Below are 21,560 nucleotides of genomic sequence, written 5' to 3' on the forward strand. Positions count from 1 at the left end.
TCAAATAATGCATTTATTTGCCTTGTCTCTTTAGCCTCCTTTAATCTGGAAACCTTTTCTCTTTTTTTTTTTTTTTTGCGGTACGCGGGCCTCTCACTGTTGTGGCCTCTCCCGTTGCAGAGCACAGGCTCCGGACGCACAGGCTCAGCGGCCATGGCTCACGGGCCCAGCCGCTCCGCGGCATGTGGGATCTTCCCGGACCGGGGCACGAACCCGTGTCCCCTGCATAGGCAGGCGGACTCTCAACCACTGTGCCACCAGGGAAGCCCCCTTTTCTCTTTTTTGACATTGATACTTTTAAAGAATACAGGCCTTTTGAAAATAGAACATTTCTCATTTGGGATCTAATGTTTCCTAGAGGCTAGACTCAGGTACCTGTTGCCAGACCAGAGACCGATGCTTGTGCTGAGAAGCCTCCTTGTGGACTCTCCTTGGGTTGGTTCGTTACCCTCTTTTCCCTAATTTGACTAACCTGTGCTGTGTGCTAATTGTGTACAATAAACCAAGTGATTCGTGAATTGAAAAAAAAAAAAAGATCAGCTTCAGGTAATGCATTCTTAGCCTAATGCTGCATAGGTGATGACAGACCCTTCTCACAACACTGGAAGCATAGGATGTCCACCTGACCCTTGTTGATTTTGATCACCCAGCCAAGGTGTTGTTCAGTTTCTCCACGAGGAAGTTATTTTCTCTAGCAATGCGTGGTAAGCTGAATAATCACCCCCTGTGGATGTCAACATCCTAAACCAAGAAACTTATATGTTACCTTATATCGCAAAAGGGACTTTGCAGCTGTAGTTGAGCTTCAACTGGGGAAGAGTATCGTGGATCATGCGGATGGGCCCAATGTAATCCCAGTAGGGCCTTACGACAGGCATGAAGCAGGAGTCGGAAAGAGGAGGTAATGTGACTACGGAAGCAGAGATTTGAAGGTGCTGTGCTGCTGACTTTGAGACTGAAGGACCCAAAAGCCAGAGAACGCAGGTGGCCTCTAGAAACTAGAAAAGGCAGGAAACGGATTCTCCCCTAGAGCCTCCAGAGGGAACCAGCCCTGCCAGTGCCCAGATCTGAGCCCTATAAGACTCATTTCAGACTTCTGACCTGAAACATTTGTGTTATTTCAAGGAACTAAGTTCTCAGTAGTTTGTTCAAGTGGTAATAGGAAACTGATACACAACGCATAAGCAATCTGTGGGAGACACCTTAAAGCCACATAAATATGCTCCTTGTCAAAATTCTCCCGCAGATTTGACATCAGGGGATGATTCTTGCCTAATTCAGTCTTCATTATGATGATTACACAATGCTGTTTCAACTCCAGCACTCCCTCCCCCTTAACTAGCTGACACCCAGCTTTCTATAGTGTCTCATCTATATTTGTGTCCTCCACTTACTTGTATATTTTCCATATACCCTAATGACTTCCAGTTTTTTTCTGATGGTTTATAATTTATCATTCTGCTTAATTATTTTAAGGCACAAACACTTCTGGATTTATGCAGTGGGAGCCAAGGGTCAGGCTCAAACTAAGCGCAAGTGGCCAGGATCAGGGTCTCGTGGCCTTGCTGCCTGGTTTCCACCGAAACCCGAGCAACAGTCCACTGTAGGCTGACCCAGACCAAAGTGGAGGCCTGGAGTAAGAATTTCATCCAATGGGTAGGGAGCCACCAAGGGCAGAGACATTCAAGGGTGATAAATGGTGGAGCTCAAACAAACAGGAAAGGAAGACTCACAGCAATGGCTGACACCCAAACGGCCACAGATCCTACACGCCGTTCTGGTTTTCTAGTCTGAGTGCTTGCTCTACACCTTTCTGAGTTTCCACTCCTCTTCAGTCTTTGGGGGCACCAAGAAGGAACCCAAAAGACACAAGCCCTGGTGAAAGGACCCTTCACCAACACAGCGCTTTCACCCGCACTGAGACTGCACCTTTATCATCACGGGCTGCTTTTCTTCTTGAACATGCCCAACCCTGTGTCAACTTCTTCACACCAGCCTTTTCTTGTACATTCCACTTGGAAAATGCAATTCTAAGAGTTCCCTTTTACTCTGCACCTTAACTTCACGCACAAAACATTAGACAAGCTGAGCAAGAGGTAGCCGGTGATGGCACTGGAGTTTATATTCTAGCCGTCTGTCAACTGCCCCCACCATGCTTCAGTTAAATGCCTCCAGCCCTTACCTGGCAGAGTCAGAAACCACACTCAGGCGTGTTCTTTCCCACCAGGACTCACCTCCTGTTCAGACATTAAACATTTAAATGTATGCGGACAATAGATAAGGGATGAAGACTGTTGAATAAGACTGAGGAGAAAAAACGGAATCACTGAGCGTGAAGGGACCACGCAATGAACGCAAAGGATATGTTGACAGAAGCTCCCCCTTAGCCCTGGGAGGAAGGACAGAGGGGTAATTTCATGCATCAAATTTAACTCAGACAACTGAAAGCAGGCAAAGGCAGAGTTGTCTAGAAAGTAGAGGACACGGAATGTCGTCCAAGGAGCATTTCCATCTCTCTGAAACGAACTTAGAGCTGTCAGAATCACTTACTGAGAACCTAAGTCACCAACATAATCATCAACCGATACGTAAGACTATTTTAGCCCTAAAACAAGAAAAAAGGATTACCTAATAGGCAGAACCAGGAATGATCTCTAACAAGTCAACTCCAGTGTCAAAGCCCGTATTTACAGAGAACTGCCCCTTGCCCATCTTTACAATCTTGGGCTTCCATCTCTAGGCCCCATGGGGTGGGGAAACCCCCCCAGTCCTCTCTCTGGATATTGGAGGGCTATCAAAACAGATCTGGCTTGTTAAGCTTACTTTACCCGGGAGAACCCCTGACTCATTTATTCCGTTACGTTCCCTGCAAAGTTGCCCAAAGAGGGACCCATTCATCTGAAAGGAATCACTCATTGAAATGACCACCATTTGACTGGTCATTGCCGCGAGATGTGGTCTGAGTTAATGAACCGTCACTGGGACCCCTAGATACAGGAGGTAAGCATACCTGTCCAGTCACATTTATCACCTGATTTCCCAGGGAAATCACATCCAAGGGTATTCAAATAGCCTTCCAAAAGCACTGGGCTGTTTCTTCCCATGTCCTACTTCTCATTTTTGAAATAATGAGTAAAGCAGAAATCAGTGGAATGACTGCACTAGGTAATTGAGATTTTAAATGGTTCTGGCCGAGGAGAACTGATCTGCCAGTATTGATTTGACGTTGTGACAGCAGGGTGAAGGGACCCAGCTACCCTTCCCCACCACCTAAATACAATGAAACAGTGGAAGCAAAAACTGTGGGTCAGGGGTTCTTAACCTGGCATCTATGGACGGAATTCTTTGTGGCTCTGAACTTGGATGGGAAAACCTTTCTATCTTTATTTTCACTAACGTCTAACTGAAATCTAGCATGTCCTTTAAGCATGAGCATAGGTCACAATCCATGTTAGCATGGACAGTACCTATGACTTTGTCAACAACAGAAGTCAGATGCATTCTTAGCACCTTTCAGTTGCTGCAGATTTTCTACTTATGCTCATTATGCTTCAAAATTACAATATTTGACCCACAACTAGATCCAGCTATGTAACAAGTTATTAAAGCACAAATATTAAATCAGACGTCTTTGAAAAACATTGTAACCTGTCTCCTTGTAATCATATCTACTTTATGTATTAGAAAACATGCTTCTGAGGAGGGGCTCACAGGTTTCACCAGGTACCCAGAGTTCACGGTACCAAAAAGGTTGAGAAAGAACCCCTGATGTGAGCTTTCCGACAGCAAATTCAGAAGGCTGGAACCTAAATTCAGACTGCTACTAGCCACAGGACCCTTGGGCATATTTCAAATTTTGACTGTTGGCCTACTCAGTGATAATCATCATTCACAAAGCTATTTTATTTTGTTGTTTTTGTGGTACGCGGGCCTCTCACTGCTGTGGCCTCTCCCGCTGCAGAGCACAGGCTCCGGACGCGCAGGCTCAGCGGCCATGGCTCACGGGACCAGCGACTCCGCGGCATGTGGGATCTTCCCGGACCGGGGCACGAACCCGTGTCCCCTGCATCGGCAGGCGGACTCTCAACCACTGCGCCACCAGGGAAGCCCCCACAAAGGTATTTTAAAAGCAAGAGAGGGCTTCCCTGGTGGCGCAGTGGTTGAGAGTCCGCCTGCCGATGCAGGGGACACGGGTTCGAGCCCTGGTCCGGAAAGATCCCACATGCCGCGGAGCAACTGGGCCCATGAGCCACAACTACTGAGCCTGCGCATCTGGAGCCTGTGCTCCGCAACAGGAGAGGCCGCGACAGTGAGAGGCCCGCGCACCGCAATGAAGAGTGGCCCCGGCTTGCCGCAACCAGAGAAAGCCCTCGCGCAGAAACGAAGACCCAACGCAGCCAAATAAATAAATAAATAAATAAAGCAAGAGAATGTAAAGGAAAGTTGTGTATTAACCCAAAGCGCAGCACCATAAAAGATTATGTGGTACAAAGACACTCAGCAACAGGGTGATACAGAAGGTTGTTAAGTGTTATTTCAAGGCCACGTACAGCTCAAATCAAATAATGCTGCCAAGCTGGCCTCGAGAACAGTGCTACTCACAGTGCTGTTCCAAGACTGGGTAAGGAGCGTGCCCTGCGGTGGAGACCAACATAATGCTTCGTTCACTGACGAAGTCTTGCTGGGAACAAAAAACTTCAGCTGAAGCAAACAAAACAATGTGCTTAGAACACAAAGAGCTGGTTGAAGCACCACACTGAATAATACTGCTCTAGAGTCTTGGGTACAGGCCAACGATACATCACACACACACAACCTTCACTCTCACCCTCACCCACACACACCCACACCCCACTCCCCCACCCCACCCCCCCCACACCCTTCACCCTCCACCCTATCCCAGAAGTCATGGGAACAGAATAAAACTGATCAATCTACTGAGACAAATGTAAACTCTTATGTCAGCAGTAGTTAAGCAAGAAGGTGTCTAGTCAATTGCACAGGAAGGAGCGGCACAATTTCCCTTTGCTTAGTAGCAACACTGTCAACCCAGCCTTCCTCCAGCCCAGGTGGATCACCATTAATCAAATTTTGAAAATATCCAATCACATTTTCAGGAGAGGGCAGCATTACTTTTTTAATAAACACGTTCTTGACATCTGTTGATGTGTTGACTAGAATTTAAACTACAGCCACATTTGTCTTGTCTTTAATTCAAAAGCAACTATATATTACAGTATATTCTACTTTAGAATATAAAGGAGACTACAACAGTAAATAACACTACACCCATTAAAGTAATGTAACAGTGCTTGGATCTTATAACATTTCCTTAAAATGCAGCAAAAGTAGAGGTTGTTTTTAGCTATCGAGTTCAGTTTGCACGCTTTTCTTTTAACAGTTACAAAGATGTTCAAAAAAACCAGGCATCCTTTCTCTACTAGAAAGGAATGATTGTGCTCGGAGTTCACCATTATCACCCAGAATCAAAAATTTCTTTCCATTCCCTTCTTCCTCCCATACCACATCCCTTAGTCTCTCCTGAATGTGTCTTCTGTGGCCTGGCCCAACCTGATCCATCTCATTCCTAACTCTCAGCTCTTGGCAGGACCTACCTGTATGTCACGAAATTCATCAGCAGATTTAGCCTCAGCCTCAAGCTAGTCTTCAAGTACAAAGTGATGCCACATATTAACAACACCATAGCTAGACAGCAGATACACTTGCTTTCTTTTCTAAAATGGAAAAAAAAAGAAAACCCTGGGACTTCCCTCGTGGTGCAGTGGTAAAGAATCCGCCTTCCAATGCAGGCGACACATGTTCGATCCCTGGTCCGGGAAGATCCCACATGCCTCGGAGCAACAAAGCCCGTGTGCTACAACTACTAACCCTGTCCTCTAGAGACCGCGTGCCACAACTACTGAAGCCTGTGCGCCTAGAGCCCGTGCTCTACAACAGAAGCCACCGCAATGAGAAGCCCGTGCACCGCAACGAAGAGTAGCCCCTGCTCGCCGCAACTCGAGAAAGCCCATGCGCAGCAACAAAGACCCAACGTAGCCATAAATAAAAATTAATTTAAAAAAGAAAACCCTCTAATTCTATTTACCCCAAACTGTGTTCTAACAGTAGTAGTATCATCATTTTTAATCTTACACAGTACACAGAGACTTTGAAAGCATAGAGCCGGAGGGCGGGGCTTGAGTAGGATTCTTAGTGTCTATCTACCAATGCTGTTTTTAACCTCTACCACAAGAAAAATATTTGCTGAAAGCCAATCTAGTTCCCACGTGAGTCTAACTCCTTTATTATTTTTCCCCCATGCCAATCGAACAAAAAAGAAAAAGTGGACATATATTCATTTTTAAAGAATATCTGTTTCATACCATGAACCTATCTCAGGAGGAAGAATGTTCTCGGTTGACACTTACTCTGTCTCAAAACACACACTGGATATTTCATTTTTAATGCTTTGCCTACTGCAAATTCATTGTAAATGAACTCACTCCACTGATAAAGCATAAAACCTTTTAAAAAAACAACAGGGGGGGGCTTCCCTGGTGGCACAGTGGTTGAGATTCCACCTGCCGATGCAGGGGACATGGGTTCATGCCCCGGTCCGGGAAGATCCCACATGCCACGGAACAGCTGGGCCCGTGAGCCATGGCCACTGGGCCTGCATGTCTGGAGCCTGTGCTCCGCAATGGGAGAGGCCACAACAGTGAGAGGCTCGCGTACCGCAAAAAAAAAAAACAGGGGGACTTCCCTGGTGGTGCAGTGGTTAAGAATCCGCCTGCCAATGCATGGGACACGGGTTCGATCCCCGGTCCAGGAAGACCCCACATGCCGCGGAGTAACTAAGGCCGTGCACAACTTCTGAGCCTGTGCTCTAGAGCCCGCGAGCCACAACTACTGAAGCCCATGTGCCCTAGAGCCCATGCACCTCAACTACTGAGCCCACACACTGCACTACTGAAGCCCACGTGCTCTAGGGCCCGCGTGCCACAACTACCGAGCCCGTGTGCCACAACTACTGAAGCCCGCACGCCTAGAGGCCGTGCTCTGCAACAACAGAAGCCACTGCAATGAGAAGCCCGTGTGCCGCAACGAAGAGTACCCCCGCTTGCCGCAACTAGAGAAAGCCCGCAGGCAGCAACAGAGAGCCAACACAGCCAAAAATAAATTTTAAAAATTAAAAAATTAAAAAATAAAAGTTTGAAAAAAAAAAAGCAAAACAGGATAACCCAGTGATGTCCAACAGTCCAGGTCAATATAACCTCACCTTTGATGTGGATTGTGACCCACAAGTACACTACCAAGCTGTTACACGTACTTCCTTAGGTGAGTTTAAGCTGCTCTTGCGGCTGTGGGCCTCTCCACAACTGTCATCTATCTATGCATCAAAAAACTCAGAAAACTTCACAGCAGCATTCCAGAATGGTCTTTATTTTCACATCTAATACACCAATAAGAGTTGGAATAGAAAGAAGCTTCTGACTTTCAACTTTACAGTAAGGCCAAATCTTTTCCTATCCTTAGGTCAATTTTATAATGAATAACTGGTGAATGTAATAGGTTGTGTGTCATTTACCACGGTGGTAAATGAAGTCATTACTGCTGTTCAAAAAAGGCCCTAAGGCCATCCTATTAGAAAGAGATAAATGGCACCGAATGATATAACAGAACTAAAAAAAGACCAAGGAGACATCTTTGTTCTGTGAGATCAGAAGCGAGAAAGAGACGACCTGGCTGAAATAAAACAACAGACACATGAAATTTCTCATTTGTAATTTTAATCGAAAGCATTGCTATTCATTTTTTAAAGTCTTTCCTTATAAGCACCAAATTTTAATACCTATATCAATTTGGGGGGAAAAGAAACTCCCGTCAAGAGCTTCCCTCCAGAAGAAAACAATGATGTTCATTCTTCCAAACAATCAAATTCGAAGTCTACCAAAACAGAAACAAAAGAAGCCCACACAGAAAAACAAAAACAAAAACAAAAATCACATTCTAGAGGTTCAGTGCATTTAGCAGCCTTCACTGTGCTGTCTAATCATCCTTCAAAAAAATAACACCCTAGTTCACCAAAATATACATTTTCCATTTGATTTTTAAATTAAAAAATAATTAAAAAAAGGAAACTTGAAGGAATTCACAACTAATTGCCTGACTCCTTTCGATGTCATGTACAGCATATGAAGGTCAGGAAGGCTATTTGCAGCACACATGATTAGGGGAAATTGATTTTCAAGGTTTAGCTTTCTTCCAAACAGTGTAAAATACCCACCTGCACAAGGAGTCAAGGAATAAGAACAGGTAATTCAAGGAAAAGCAGGCATCACTTCAAATTTGTTTACTGGCCTACAAACTGGAAGATGGATGAAAGCTTCAGAGCTTACAGCACTGTGGTAATGAGAATGAAGACCTCTTAAACAAGGGCACTTTGCAGCCAGGATGCCCACCACCTGTGACGTCGCGGGGTGGGGAGGGAGGGCAGCAGGTGAGCAAAGAAAAGATTAAAGGGACACAAATATCCTCTCAGGTAACACTTCTGCTTCCAAGGACTCTAAAATGTTTTGGGGAATTAACAAGAGAGGAGAGACAAAGACAAGAGGGAGGTGAGAAGTGGGGTGGGGGGGATGGGAGGAAGAGAGAAAGGAGGGAGGTGGGAGAAGAGGGAGCTAGGAAGAGAAGGGGGAGAAAGGTGGAAGGATGGAGAGGAAAGAGGAACCAGAGGGGAGCCAGAGGGCGAAAGCCTTTTCTCCCGGTGTCATCAACTGCTTTCTAAAGTCTTTCAATGTATAAAGAAGAGCTGGAAAAAAAAAAAAAAAGAAGAAGAAGAGCTGGCTATAACAAATGCTCTGGCTATAACAAATGCTCTGGAGAGGAACCCTGATGAACATGCTCGCCTGTTCGCCAGGGAGAGGTGTCAAAGCTCTCCACAGGCCAGGAGGAACCTGGCGGCCCCTCCTCCCTGGGAGACTGTCATGGTCACAGAGCTCAGGCTAGCAGGCAGCCATGAAACCTGCTCTCACAGGAAGCTAGACCCTGCCACCTCCGGTATGGTAGCTTTGGTCTACAGACCACAGTCCGGTTTTTAGGAGGAAGAAATGCACTATAAATTTCCAATGACAATGCTTTCATTTGGCATTTCTCTGGGTTCTTTTCTTATTTCCCTGGACTAACTTTACTAAGTGGAACTAATGGAGAACATCAACATTAACTTTATGATGCCCACCATTATTTTTAGCTCTATCTCTACTGCAAATCAGAATCAAGTGAAGTGTAGAAACTAATATTAAAGTAGGGTAATTTTAACATAAAAGGACAATGAGCTTCTTCAGTCAGCCTGCTCCAGCTGGGACGGTGTCTAGCTTGGGGCTTCTGAAGCTTTAAAGTGCACATCAATCTCCTGGCAGGCTGGTCAAGACAGGTCACCAGGCCCCACCCTCCAGTGTTTCTGACTGGGCAGCAGGCTGGGGCAGGGCTCGAGAAACTAGTTCCCAGGGGATGCCACAGGTCTGGGGACTGCCTGTGAGAACCAGTGGTGCCAGACCATTAAAACCACCTGAGAAGCTGTGTCAGGCCACACCCCAGCATCTGAGGGGCGGGGGGTGGGGGGGTGGGGACCAGGGCCTTACATGTACTATACAACTAATTCTGTTTCTTTAAAATGTTAAACAGGCATGATATTTACATGGAGGTTCTGATTTGGCAACACAATGTGGTCAAAGGATACAATTCCAAGTATGAAGGGACACAGACGATCTCCTTCGAGAATTCCACAGGACAATACAGGTGCCCCAGCTGTTCTTCATAGAGTGACAGGGCTTCAGTCAAATTGACACAGTTTCCCTAAATCAAAGAGAGAAAAGCAAACAATAGGATTCTTAAGTCCTACTGAACGTCCCACTCATTTGAAGGTCTCTAATAAATGAGCAATTCTAGCTTTAGATAAAAGTTCAGCTCTGAAAATGAGATAAGGTTTCTGTACTTTCACAAATTGCACTGAGTTCTATTTATAGATCCATTAGCTCATTATCCTTCTACCTCATTTAACAAGCCATTTCAAATTATTCGAGTATGAAGCAACAGAAACCAGTGAGACCAATTTCTCATTAGTGACACAGTCATTGTATCAACACCATGCAATTAGCAAAGATTCATACACATAACCCATTCAAAATAGTCACCACTGTGTTGAGAATGAAGTATCAAAAAGATAATGTTCTTGGCTTCCAGAAACTACAACCCTCTTAAGAGTCTAAGATGTTGACACAGAACTATATTCACACCTCTGTGCTTTCCCCCAAAATCTGTGATTTATTTTATTTATTTCAATAAGAGAACAAAAGTCTATTCAGGATGTATACACTAAGGATATTCCCCAGTTCTACTCTTTATCAAACATTTTCTCTTGACTTCATTGTTCTAATTTTTCTCCCTTTTTTGCCACCCCTTTTCTGTCTCCCCAGCAGGTAGGAGTGCTCCATGAAATATAGTGGAAGTCTGCTGGGAAAGATTTATTTTTTGAAATGTGTTCTTTTTTTAAACTCTTGAAGTATAGCTGATTTACAATATTGTGTTAGTTTCAGCTGTACAGCAAAGTGATTCAGTTATATATACTATATATATTATTATATATTATATATAGATAGATAGATAGATAGATAGATATATCTATATCTATATATCTTTTCAGGTTATTTTCCATTACAGGTTATTACAAGATATTGCACATAGTTCCCTCTGCTATACAGTAGGTCCTTGTTTATCTATTTTATATATAGTAGTTTGTATCTATTAATCCCAAACTCCTAATTTATCCCTCCTCCTCCCTTTTCCCCTTTGGTAACTATAAGTTTGTTTTCTATGTCTGTGGGTCTGTTTCTGTTTTGTATATAGATTCATTTGTATGTTTTTTTTGTGGTACGCAGGCCTCTCACTGTTGCGGCCTCTCCCATTGCGGAGCACAGGCTCCAGACGCGCAGGCTCAGTGGCCATGGTTCACGGGCCCAGCCGCTCCGTGGCATGCGGGATCCTCCCAGATGGGGGCACGAACCCGCGTCCCCTGCATTGGCAGGCGGACTCTCAACCACTGCGCCACCAGGGAAGCCCTGTATTAATTTTTAGATTCCACATATAACTGATACTTGATTCTGGACAATCAAGGATAAATACAGTGACCCAGCTCCTTCAACTTTCTTCCAGCCTCCAACTTAGATAGGATATGTGGAGCTGCAGCAGCCACTCTAGGACCATTAAAAAAAAAAAGGTGAAGAGAATCAGAAATGCTGGCCAAGACACAGGAGAGCTGCTGAATGCATACAGTACCTGCATAATTCTACAGCAGTGATTCTCAATCTTTAATGTATGTATGAATCATAGGGGGCCTTATTAAAATGAAGATTTTCATTCAGTAGATCTGGGGTAGGGTTTATCATTTGAGCACAATTTTCCCCCAAGGGCTTTTCATAATGGATTTAGAAAACAAGATGGATATTTAATACCAACGATTTCCTCTTAACCTCTAAAATTCTTATATATTTATTTATTTAATTTGGTTGCGCAGGTCTTGGTTGCGGCAGGCGTGCTCCTTAGTTGTGGCACATGTACTCCTTAGTTGTGGCCAGCAGGCTCCTTAGTTGCAGCTCACCAGCACCTTAGTTGCAGCACATGTACTCCTCAGTTGTGGCTGGTGGGCTCCTTAGTTGCGGCTTGAGGGCTCCTTAGTTGCAGTTTGCTGGCTCCTTAGTTGCAGCATGCGAACTCTTAGTTGCGGCATGCATGTGGGATCTAGTTCCCTGACCAAGGATCAAACCCGGGCCCCCTGCATTGGGAGCATGGAGTTTTAACCACTGTGCCACCAGGGAAGTCCCAACCTCTGAAGTTCTTAACATTTGGAAGACAACTGAATATATGTGCTGATCACATTCCCTCATAAGAACTTTGCTATCAATTTGCCTCAAAATAGCCAAGTATAATGTAAGATGAAAATTATTCACATATAATAAAGCAGCCTGTGATATAAGCGTTCCTGAGGATGGCTTTCAAAACCAAAGAACCAGTCAGTCATGGGCAAGTGGGTAGAGAGAACTATTCCAAGGGCTGGCCTGGGCGGTTTTAACGTAGCACATTCGCTCAGCACATCGTCATCCTTCAGTGCCAGCCTGTTTAGTAACCCATCATCTAGGGTCCTGCAGTGGGAACTGGCCAAAGTGCCCTTGGCCAGCATATAATTTGGTTTCAACATCAAGTTCACCATGAGAGTACATAAACACCACATGTGTAATTTAAGATTCACAAATAGAAAACACTGCCCGGTTGTTTTTAGAACACCTCACTACCGGGGAAGCTATAGAATGGAAATGCCACCAAGGTTCACAGTTCAAGGTTTTCCTTGCCATCTTAAAAATGACACCATGCTCTCTCTTTACAGAGGGTATATGGGAAGTCCTCCTTACAAAGAATGTGGTAAAGAAATAGGATAGTTTCAATTTATGCTTCCCCAAAATTGTCAAAAAGCAGTTTCAAAAAGAAAAAAAAAACCCACAGATACCTACCCAAAAAAAGTAATGTGATACATTTCACTTTTCTATGTATTTAAATGGAACTACACTGTTCTTTTCTTACGACACATGAAGGATGCATAATAACAATCTAATAGCAAAGAATTAAGAAGTTTCTCCTTGCCTCATGTTAGCTGTGGGTGACACTTGCTTTATTACTTTATAGATTTTAGTTCTGTTTGTATCTTTTACACAGCTTGTGTGATTTCTGTAATATAAAAAAGTCTGGACTTCTCTGGTGGTCCAGTGGCTAAGACTCTGCACTCGCAAAGCAGGGTGCCCGGGTTCGATCCCTGGTCAGGGAACTTGATCCCACATGCGTGCTGCAACTAAGAGTTCGCATGCCGCAACTGAAAAGATCCCACATGCCGCAACTAAAAAAAAGTCTGGAAGAATACCTCCTTAAGGACACCATTTTTATCTAGTTCAAAAGCAAGCAAAAACAATATGATGATTTAGCAGATCACACGTGTGTAAAACATCTATAAAGAAAGCACAAGAGTAACTGAAACAAAAAAATCACACTAAAAATGGGTTACTTCCAGAAGGCGGGAGGGGATTAGGGAGGAATGCAGACGAGTCAAGCGTACTGGTAACATCCATGACTGCGGGGGGACGGGGAAGTTAATATCTTTGTATCATAACTAATATGAATACCACACACATATTTTTGTACTTTGAAATAACCTACAGTTTTTTTTTATAATGAGGGGTGGGGGGAACCTGCCTCCTAGTCCCACAAAAGCAATTCTTCCCTGGATTCAAATTCCCCTAGCCTGCCAGCAGTGGATCGATGAATCCCCACACATTCCAGGACGCCTTCCCCAGCTCTGTGGCCCACAGACAAGGCTGTCTTCAACCAGCCACAGTGACACTAGTGACATCATGAACTTGCCATTGTGATGCAAGCAGTTTTAGGCAGGAACATTTAGCTTTTGTCAGTCACCAAGTTAACAAGCCAAACAACATTTTTGTCCCATCTTTAACCTTACTCCATTTCTAAGCTACAGGCTCAGGGAAGGGGGGGTGGGTGTGAATTAAAGGTATCTCCTGAGCATACCACGTGGTAGTTTTTGAAAGTATTACACTGTGGGAATGACATCAGTACATACTGAGTCAAACCACACTGCAGCTCTTGACTCCTGCTTCTTCAAAGGCCTACGCCCCCTTGGTTCATATGACACATTCAACCACCCAACATACTGTGGGATTCCTGGGTATCATAAAAAGAGATCGCCTTGAGTTTCCAACTATAATGAATGCGGGGGTGGGAAGGATGTCCTAATACATCTTTTGGACAATTCTTAGAAACCAGCACAGCCTTGAGTATTTAAGGTGATTTTTAGTAAAAGTTGGCTGGCAAAGGCCAGGTTATCAAAGCCTGAATCATTAGTATTTAGGAATGGGCGGGGATGATCTGTCAAGTAAGCCTTTCTATTAGTTGTCCATACTGAGAAAGCAGTTCCCCAAGGAAGCAGTGTACCAGGTAAATACAACAAAAGAAAACACTCGTGCTTTCTTCCTAACGGTACCTATTCTCTACTATAAACTGACTGGTTTGCAGTAGATCCAAATTGTTTTCAGTCACTTTTGATTAAAGATGTCAGAGCCTCACAGTCTCCCCAACTTAAGCTCCATGAGACTTCTATTTGCAGAAACATATAAAGAACCAAATTCTATCAATATATGCTCTGCTTGAGAAATATCCACTTATGAAAAGCCCAACTCACTGAATTCGGGTTGTTTTTATAAGAATAAGACCACTTGGTTTGAGCAGGTTTCATTGTAGAGTTCCTGTAAAGCAGGGGTCAGAACCCTTTACAGGGTTCCTGTAAAGGGCCAGACAGAAAATATTTTAGGCTTTGCAGATCATATAGTTTTCACCAAAAGTGCTCCAAAGCTGCCGCTGTAGCAAAAGCAGCCATGGACGCTCTGTAATGAATGGGCATGACTGTGTGCCAAGAAAACTGCAAAAACTAGCAGTAGATGAGATCTGGCCCGTGGTTTACAGACCCCTGGACCCATGGCTTTTAAAAAGTCAATTCTACAATGTGTTTTAAAAATCATTCTTAAGGATCAGGGTAAGAAAAAGTCCATTCGTCGACAGTTGTCTGTTCCCTTGAAGCTTGCCAACACTTTCACCAAGTGCAAGGTCCAGGATTAATTGCCCGTGCAGGGGGAGGAGGAAGAAAACAGGATGGGATGGAAACTAATTCAAGGTGTCTCTTAAGTTGCCCAGCTGTTTTCGGCACTATGAATCTCAGATCCCGTAAACTGTCTGGGGTCTGCTTAAAAAAGTCTCCTTGGGAGAATAAAGTTAGGACCTTTCTAGTAGCTCTTGACATTTAACTATAACAATGCTTTAAAAAAGTTGGGGGGGAGGTGGAATTCTCCTGAAAATGCTGAAGAATTAATTACAGGGACCAGAGTACAATACTGTTTATCTTCTGCTTATGAATCAAGGGATTTTTGTACCAAGTAAAAAGACGGATCATCAATTAGCTGCTTTTGCTGTCATTTTCGAAAAGTTAAGGACTTTAGTAGGTTATATATATATGTATTTTTTACATATCAAGAAATACTAACTTCAAACCTTTTAAAATTAAGAATCCCCTAGAAAATGAGGAAAATACAATTTGCTTCCACCTGGTGGCAGCAGCTCATACTACAGCCAGAGCAGTTTATGAAATTATGTAGATGGCTTTTCCACTAAGAATCTCCTAGAGGATGAGGGGAAAAACCACGGTCTGTGTCTCCATCTAGTGGCAGTAACTCATACTACAGCCAAAGCAGTTTATGAAATTATGCGGATGGCTTTTCCACTAAGAATTTCCTAGAGCAGCGGTCCCCAACCTTTTTGGCACCAGGGACCAGTTTTGTGGAAGACAGTTTTTCCACGGAAGGTGGGGGGATGGTTCAGGCGGTAATGTGAGCCATGGGGAGCGGCAGATGAAGCTTCGCTGGTTCACTCGCCGCTCCCCTCCTGCTGTGCGGCCCGATTCCTCACAGGCCACAGGCCGGTACTGGCCCATGGCCCGGGAGTTGGGGACCCCTGCCCTAGAGTTTGGGGGTGGAATCACAGTCTGTGTCTCCATCTGGTGACAACTGCTTATACTACATCCAAAGCCCAAGTTTAATAAATCAGAAGGTTGTGGTAACAGGACACAACAGAACTCATTAATTCCCTAAAAATGACAGGTCAGCTATTTACAAACTTACTGCTTGAGAACATAATCCAATTATACTGGTCTGTCCTTGAAATTTTTTTCAGTACAATACGGTTTTATTTATCCACTTCTCTATTACATCTTTAACTACTTCCTTCCATATTGACAATGTTGGGGATGATAGAATTAATATATTGCATAATTGCTCAATTGCTTTATGCCACATTACAAATATAACAACCTCAATAACAATACTAATACCATCACCACCAACATGATTACTGAAAATATACAAAGGATTTTTGCATATACTTGTCCCAGTCTCCCCCACTCACCACTATTTTTAATAGTTGTACTATCCCTACATTGTCAGAGCATACAGCCATTACATACTATACGCACTCCCTTTTAACCTTCATTTAGTCTTAATTTTACAAGTAACTAAATAGTTAGTGCTACCATTAGTCTTTATGTTAATGTCTCCTTAAGTATTTTGGCTGTGTGAAGCACAAAACATAAAATTTGAGAGTTTTGGGAAAAAAACACTTAAGTAAGTCTATACCTGTGTAAAATATTTCCCATCCTGTTTCAATACTTTCATTGAGAGGTCAAGAATCAGTCTGAGAAACTCCCATGTGGAATCTGGATGTAAAAAAAAAAAATTAAGTTTTATAAATATGAGTTTACGTGCATGAGAAACAACATCTAAAGTCAAACATTCACATTAATATTCAACAATACAAAAAATAAGAAATAGCCATGAGCTTCTTTAAGACCCAATATTCGAGGGCTTATTCGTGAATGACAGCATACTGTCACATATTTTGTGTCTTGAACACACGTGCACATACACGCATACACAAGCAAGATCAAAAGCAAATGTGCATGTACGTAGCAGTGTCCTCACCATACCCATAAAGATTTGACACAAAGGCAGTGGTTGAAATCTGAAAGACAACAGCTTTAAGTAACGGGGAAAGCAGCAACATCTCAAGAGAGAAACTGCAAGGGTGAGGGTCATCAGGTGGTGACCCGAGTCTGGAAACTCAGCAGGAAGACAAGGTAATAGAAAAAACATGAACACTGAAATCCTAAGCTAGCAGTAATTTCGAGTGGTGGTCTGAGAAGGGGAACTGTCTCTGGTGTGGCTTAGAAAGGTCACCATATTGTCCCAGTACAGGTTAAAAAAATCACAGTATGTAAAAATAAGTTATCCAACAAGCTAGTGTCTCAATGGTATGAGTCATTTTATTTCATGCTTACTTCAAACAACTGAATTAATTTTTCTCATTTAATGGCAAAACAGGATTTGACCAAAGCCAAATATAGCCATCTTTCCACCTCTGGCCTCAGTTTAACTACCTTTAATAAATGAAGGAACTTTTCTAGACAATCTCTTAAGATCCTTTCATTCTCACATGGTGCCAAGAAAAACGTTTCCATGAACATTATCTTGGTTAAAAAGAAAAAACAGAATCTACCTTCTTCCGGAGATGTGGAGATTGGAACAGCTGTCAAATCATTAATCACATAATCAAACTCTCTCCCTTCTTTGGCGTACCTCTTCAGTACTGGAATACAGTCTTCTATTAGAACCTTCCAGAGAGAACAGGAACAGATGCGGGTGAGCCAACACATATGGAAGTAGTTAAACACTTGTAAAAGGAAAGGGGAGACGGCATGTGGGGGTTGAGGGCCACAGCACCCTGCCGCACAAGCAAAAATGACTTCCACCCATACCTGCTAAGAGCTAAAATTCAGGACCTACTGCATGCTTTACAACTCCTCGCAGGTACTATTATCATCCCCATTTTACAAATAGAGACACAAACGAGAGAGGTCACAAAGCCTGCTCAAAGGCACCCAATAAGAAACGGAGCCAAGAAGCACACCTAGATCTGAAAACCAAGTTCACACTTTTAACTCTAATCTATACTGCCTATCCTACTGCATGTATTTTCTTCTACTTTTAGTTTTTCTTTTATACTAAGCACTGAATGACTTTGTTGTCTATTGATTTATTTTTTGCACCTTACCTCTAATACCTCAAGTACTGATGGTAATAAAGCCATGTGATAAATGCCAGCTCTCACAATCACAGAGTTATTAACAAGCAGAGTATAGCAGGTAGAAGCTGGAATTCTCATACAGACCCTTTACAGTAAATACAGGAAATAAGTTTGGGGTTTGCCTTATCTTTGGAGTACTGAAGCTATGAGCTAGGGACCCACCTAGCTGTAGGCAAATTCCTGAACAAGAAAGGAGTTATTCTCCTTGTCTTTTCATTTTTCTACTTAACAAAAAACATGTTCGTGTATAAAAAAAAAAATCACATGTAACAAGTCAGAAATCGAGCTTGCCACAATTCCCTAAGATAAACTATTCCAGATCTTTTCCTATAAATGCTCTTACACATATCCTCAAAACCACAATTCTTGAAGAAACTGGATCTTCCTGTCCGGTTGTTACATAACTCGTTTCATTTAATGCATCAAGTGCAACCATGCAAAGATCTAGAAGGCACTAACACCTCAGCCGCCTCCAACTACGTATCAGTCTTGTTTGATATGTTCAGTTTTCCCTTGTGCTCAAAGTCTTGTGCACATTCACCCGCACATAAACACAAATGCTTGTTCTCGTTTGTATAACTAGGATCACACACATCGTTCTGAACTTGGCAACTTTCACCTAACACCATTCCAGGTAATGATGTTTTTTAAAAAATATTAACATACCACTAAAAGTGCTATATATTCTTACCATCGTCAAGTCTTGGTCTCTACAAACACAGCCATAACAAACCTCCTTGTATAGATGACGGTTGCCTGGATGCCCAAACATTGGGTTGCCAGAACAAAAGGCATGTGTACTTTACTTTTTAATTCTGAAGGCAATTCTTGCTCCATAAAGCACCTGTGTCCTTGCAGCCTTCCCAGTACTGGATGTTGTCCCCGTTGTTTTATTTTGTCGAGTCCCTTGCTAACTTTTCACAAGAACTTCACGCCACCAATAGGGGCAAGCAGCTTGTCATAAGTTTGCAGGCTATTTGACTTTCGTCTTCTGAAAAGTACCAATGAAAGCGAGTACCCCTAAAGCCGAATTCCTCTGCCAACTTTATGATTAACCTCTCTATCCAAAACTTTATTCCCTTTCTTGTCCCACACCTGTTCCCCTCAAGCCTGAGGAGTATCAAAGAAGTTGGGGGCGGGGGGTGTTGAAACTGAGCAGGGCCCTGCGGGCCCTCCCGGGTACAAAACCTTTCTGTATCCCTACACCTAACAATCTGATACATAACTCTGGGATCTTCGACAGGAACTAAGGCCCCCACCCACGTGGAGGCTGGTAACTTCAGGCTGAGCACAAGTACTTACAACCATTAGACTGATGACTGAGAATCCAGTTAACACCACCGGGGTACCTCACCACCAACCAATCAGAAGAAAACTACACACCCTGCAGCTCTCCCCTCAAATTTGCCTTAAAAAACTCTTCCCTGAAAACCCATTAGAGCTTGACCTGCCTGTTCCTGCTTGGCCCTTGCAATAAACCTTTCTTTGCTCCAAACGCTGAAGTTTGTTTGTTCGGCCTCACTGTGTATCAGGCACACGAATTAGGTTTCACCAGTTTTGATGAGCCAACCAAGAGACTGTGCCCGAGACAGGTCGACCCTGGCCGAGGGCAGCCTTCTTCCCTGAGTCCCCAACAGCCACCAGAGCTCACTTCACTCAGAGGAACTTGGAGGGACGCTCCCTGGCGATGCCGGATGCCAGCCCTTTCAGCACAGGACTGTTTAGAACCAAGAAACATTCTGACCTACGGCCCACCTTAGGTATCGGTTTGGGCTGAGTCTCCCCAGCATGCGTGAGCTAGGAATTCTACCGGCTCCGTCTAGGTTCATTCCCTTTCAGGAAGTGAGCCACTCTGGGTTCACTGAGAGTCAATCTGATTCTCTTTTGGGAGTCAGACGAATCTGTTTGGAGGTCTCCATCTGGGAGTGGGAAAGCAATTTTGAAATATACCTTATCTGATCTCTTGTCTATTCGACCGTATTTGTTTTTTATATCTGTGTATCAGTCAGTACTTGCATTGGCTGGTTAAGATATCTCTGGTAATGGAGCTCATACTGACACCATGGTTATTCTTCCCTATTGCACTGGCTTCACCTACAGCAAAGAAATCTTCCCTTCTAGTTACAAAAAACATGTTCATGTAAAAAAAAAAAAATCACATGTAACAAATCAGAAATCGAGCTTGACACAATTCCCTAAGATAAAGGGACTAGGGGACTAGGCTTGGTCATTTGGCTTCACCTCTGATAGGGCATTGGTTGGCTCTCTCCCTTTCTGGGGCTAGGGAACTGTGACCCTGAGATTGTTCTGCATTGCATTGGTTTGCTCTTTGCTTGGTATTTGACACCACCAGCCATGAATAACTATGGATGAGCACAGCTCTGGTCCATCTTGTAGTCCCCTAGAGTACATTTTTCAGAACTGGGAGATCAGCTTTGCTCCCATGAATGAAAGAAAATATTCATCGTAACACTGCCTGGCCTCAGTACGCCTTGGGATCTGGACAACAATGGCCCTCTAAATTATAACAGCATCTTTCAACTAGAACTGTTTTATAAAAGGGAAGTGAAATGGGGTGAAATTCCTTATGTATAGGCTTTTATGCTATGTCATATCTAACTGAGCCTTTTGGAACTGATTTGGCTTTTATTTTGGGTGTGAGCATGAGTGTCTTGGTACAGGAGTCCCAATCCTGTTCTCTCTTCCTGGTTTTAACCCTCTTTAAGGGAGTCTTGGTAACCTGAACGCTGATTCAAGTTCATCTGGAAGGGAAGCATGTGAATGTGCGTGAGTGATATGTATTACTGTCTATTACTGTTATTGATTTAAACCGAATTGGCTACTTACAAACTGAAGGAAATCTCACCCTGAAAATGGCTAAGATGGGGCTCCTCTGACATTCCAAAACTAGTTTGTGTGTGCACAGTTAGTAGAGGTTAGCTAATACCTTGGAGATGAAAATGATCTACCTGGGCTCTCAGAAACTTTAATCGTCTGTGATCCCTGACACCGGGGTGGGAGTGGGGGGGACGGGGACAGGGAAGGGGGCTTTTTAAACACAAACAGGAAAACTTTTACATCTGTGTCTATATAGACATATGTATGTCTATGTGTACATTATAAATGTGTCTATCTCCAAATGGCATTGACAAGATCGGTTTGTGGATGAGTTCCATTTAACTGACCTAAACAAAATTATGTGCTTATTTAAATTCTCAGAAATATAAAAAACTAGTTAAATTTCAGGGTCATGTGATCTGGGAAACATTATTAAATTGATATTTGGTATTAAATCTAACTTAAGCATGTTGGTTTAATATACACATGTCTTTAGAGTCATCAGTATTAAGTATAATACTTTTATTGCATCTAGGGTTACTGAAAGTTCATATTGTTATAAAATTTGTCAACAAAAAAAACAACTTGATGAGACATTTGAGTAAATTAAATGTAAATTAGGTAAGTTTTCTAGGAGAAACCTTCTTTTCAAATGTTTAAAAAATAAGGGAAGGGCTTCCCTGGTAGCGCAGTGGTTGGGAGCCCGCCTGCCGATGCAGGGAACACAGGTTCGTGCCCCAGTCCGGGAAGATCCCACATGCCACGGAGCAGCTGGGCCCGTGAGCCATGGCCGCTGAGCCTGCGCGTCCGGAGCCTGTGCTCCGCAACGGGAGAGGCCACAACAGTGAGAGGCCCGCGTTCCTCAAAAAAAAAAAAAAACAAAAACAAAAGGCTGATGACGCATGCGCCCTTTTTGG

At 43.4% G+C, this 21,560-nt stretch overlaps 1 protein-coding gene across 1 annotated transcript in view; it reads right to left on the reverse strand.

The window, feature by feature from the left end:
- Positions 1-7,773: 7,773 nt before the first annotated feature.
- Positions 7,774-21,560, reverse strand: part of SMS (spermine synthase) — a 51,221-nt gene continuing 37,434 nt past the window's right edge. The window contains exons 8-11 of the mRNA XM_030843821.3: positions 17,218-17,332; positions 16,299-16,378; positions 9,740-9,855; positions 7,774-8,287 (exon numbers count right to left, since the gene is read on the reverse strand). Of these exons, the coding sequence (XP_030699681.1) occupies positions 8,248-8,287; positions 9,740-9,855; positions 16,299-16,378; positions 17,218-17,332 (351 nt within the window). The 3' untranslated portion in view covers positions 7,774-8,247. The remainder of the gene's footprint in view (positions 8,288-9,739; positions 9,856-16,298; positions 16,379-17,217; positions 17,333-21,560) is intronic.

This window comes from Globicephala melas, chromosome X (assembly GCF_963455315.2).
Source record: "Globicephala melas chromosome X, mGloMel1.2, whole genome shotgun sequence".
Taxonomy (NCBI): Eukaryota; Metazoa; Chordata; class Mammalia; order Artiodactyla; family Delphinidae; genus Globicephala; species Globicephala melas.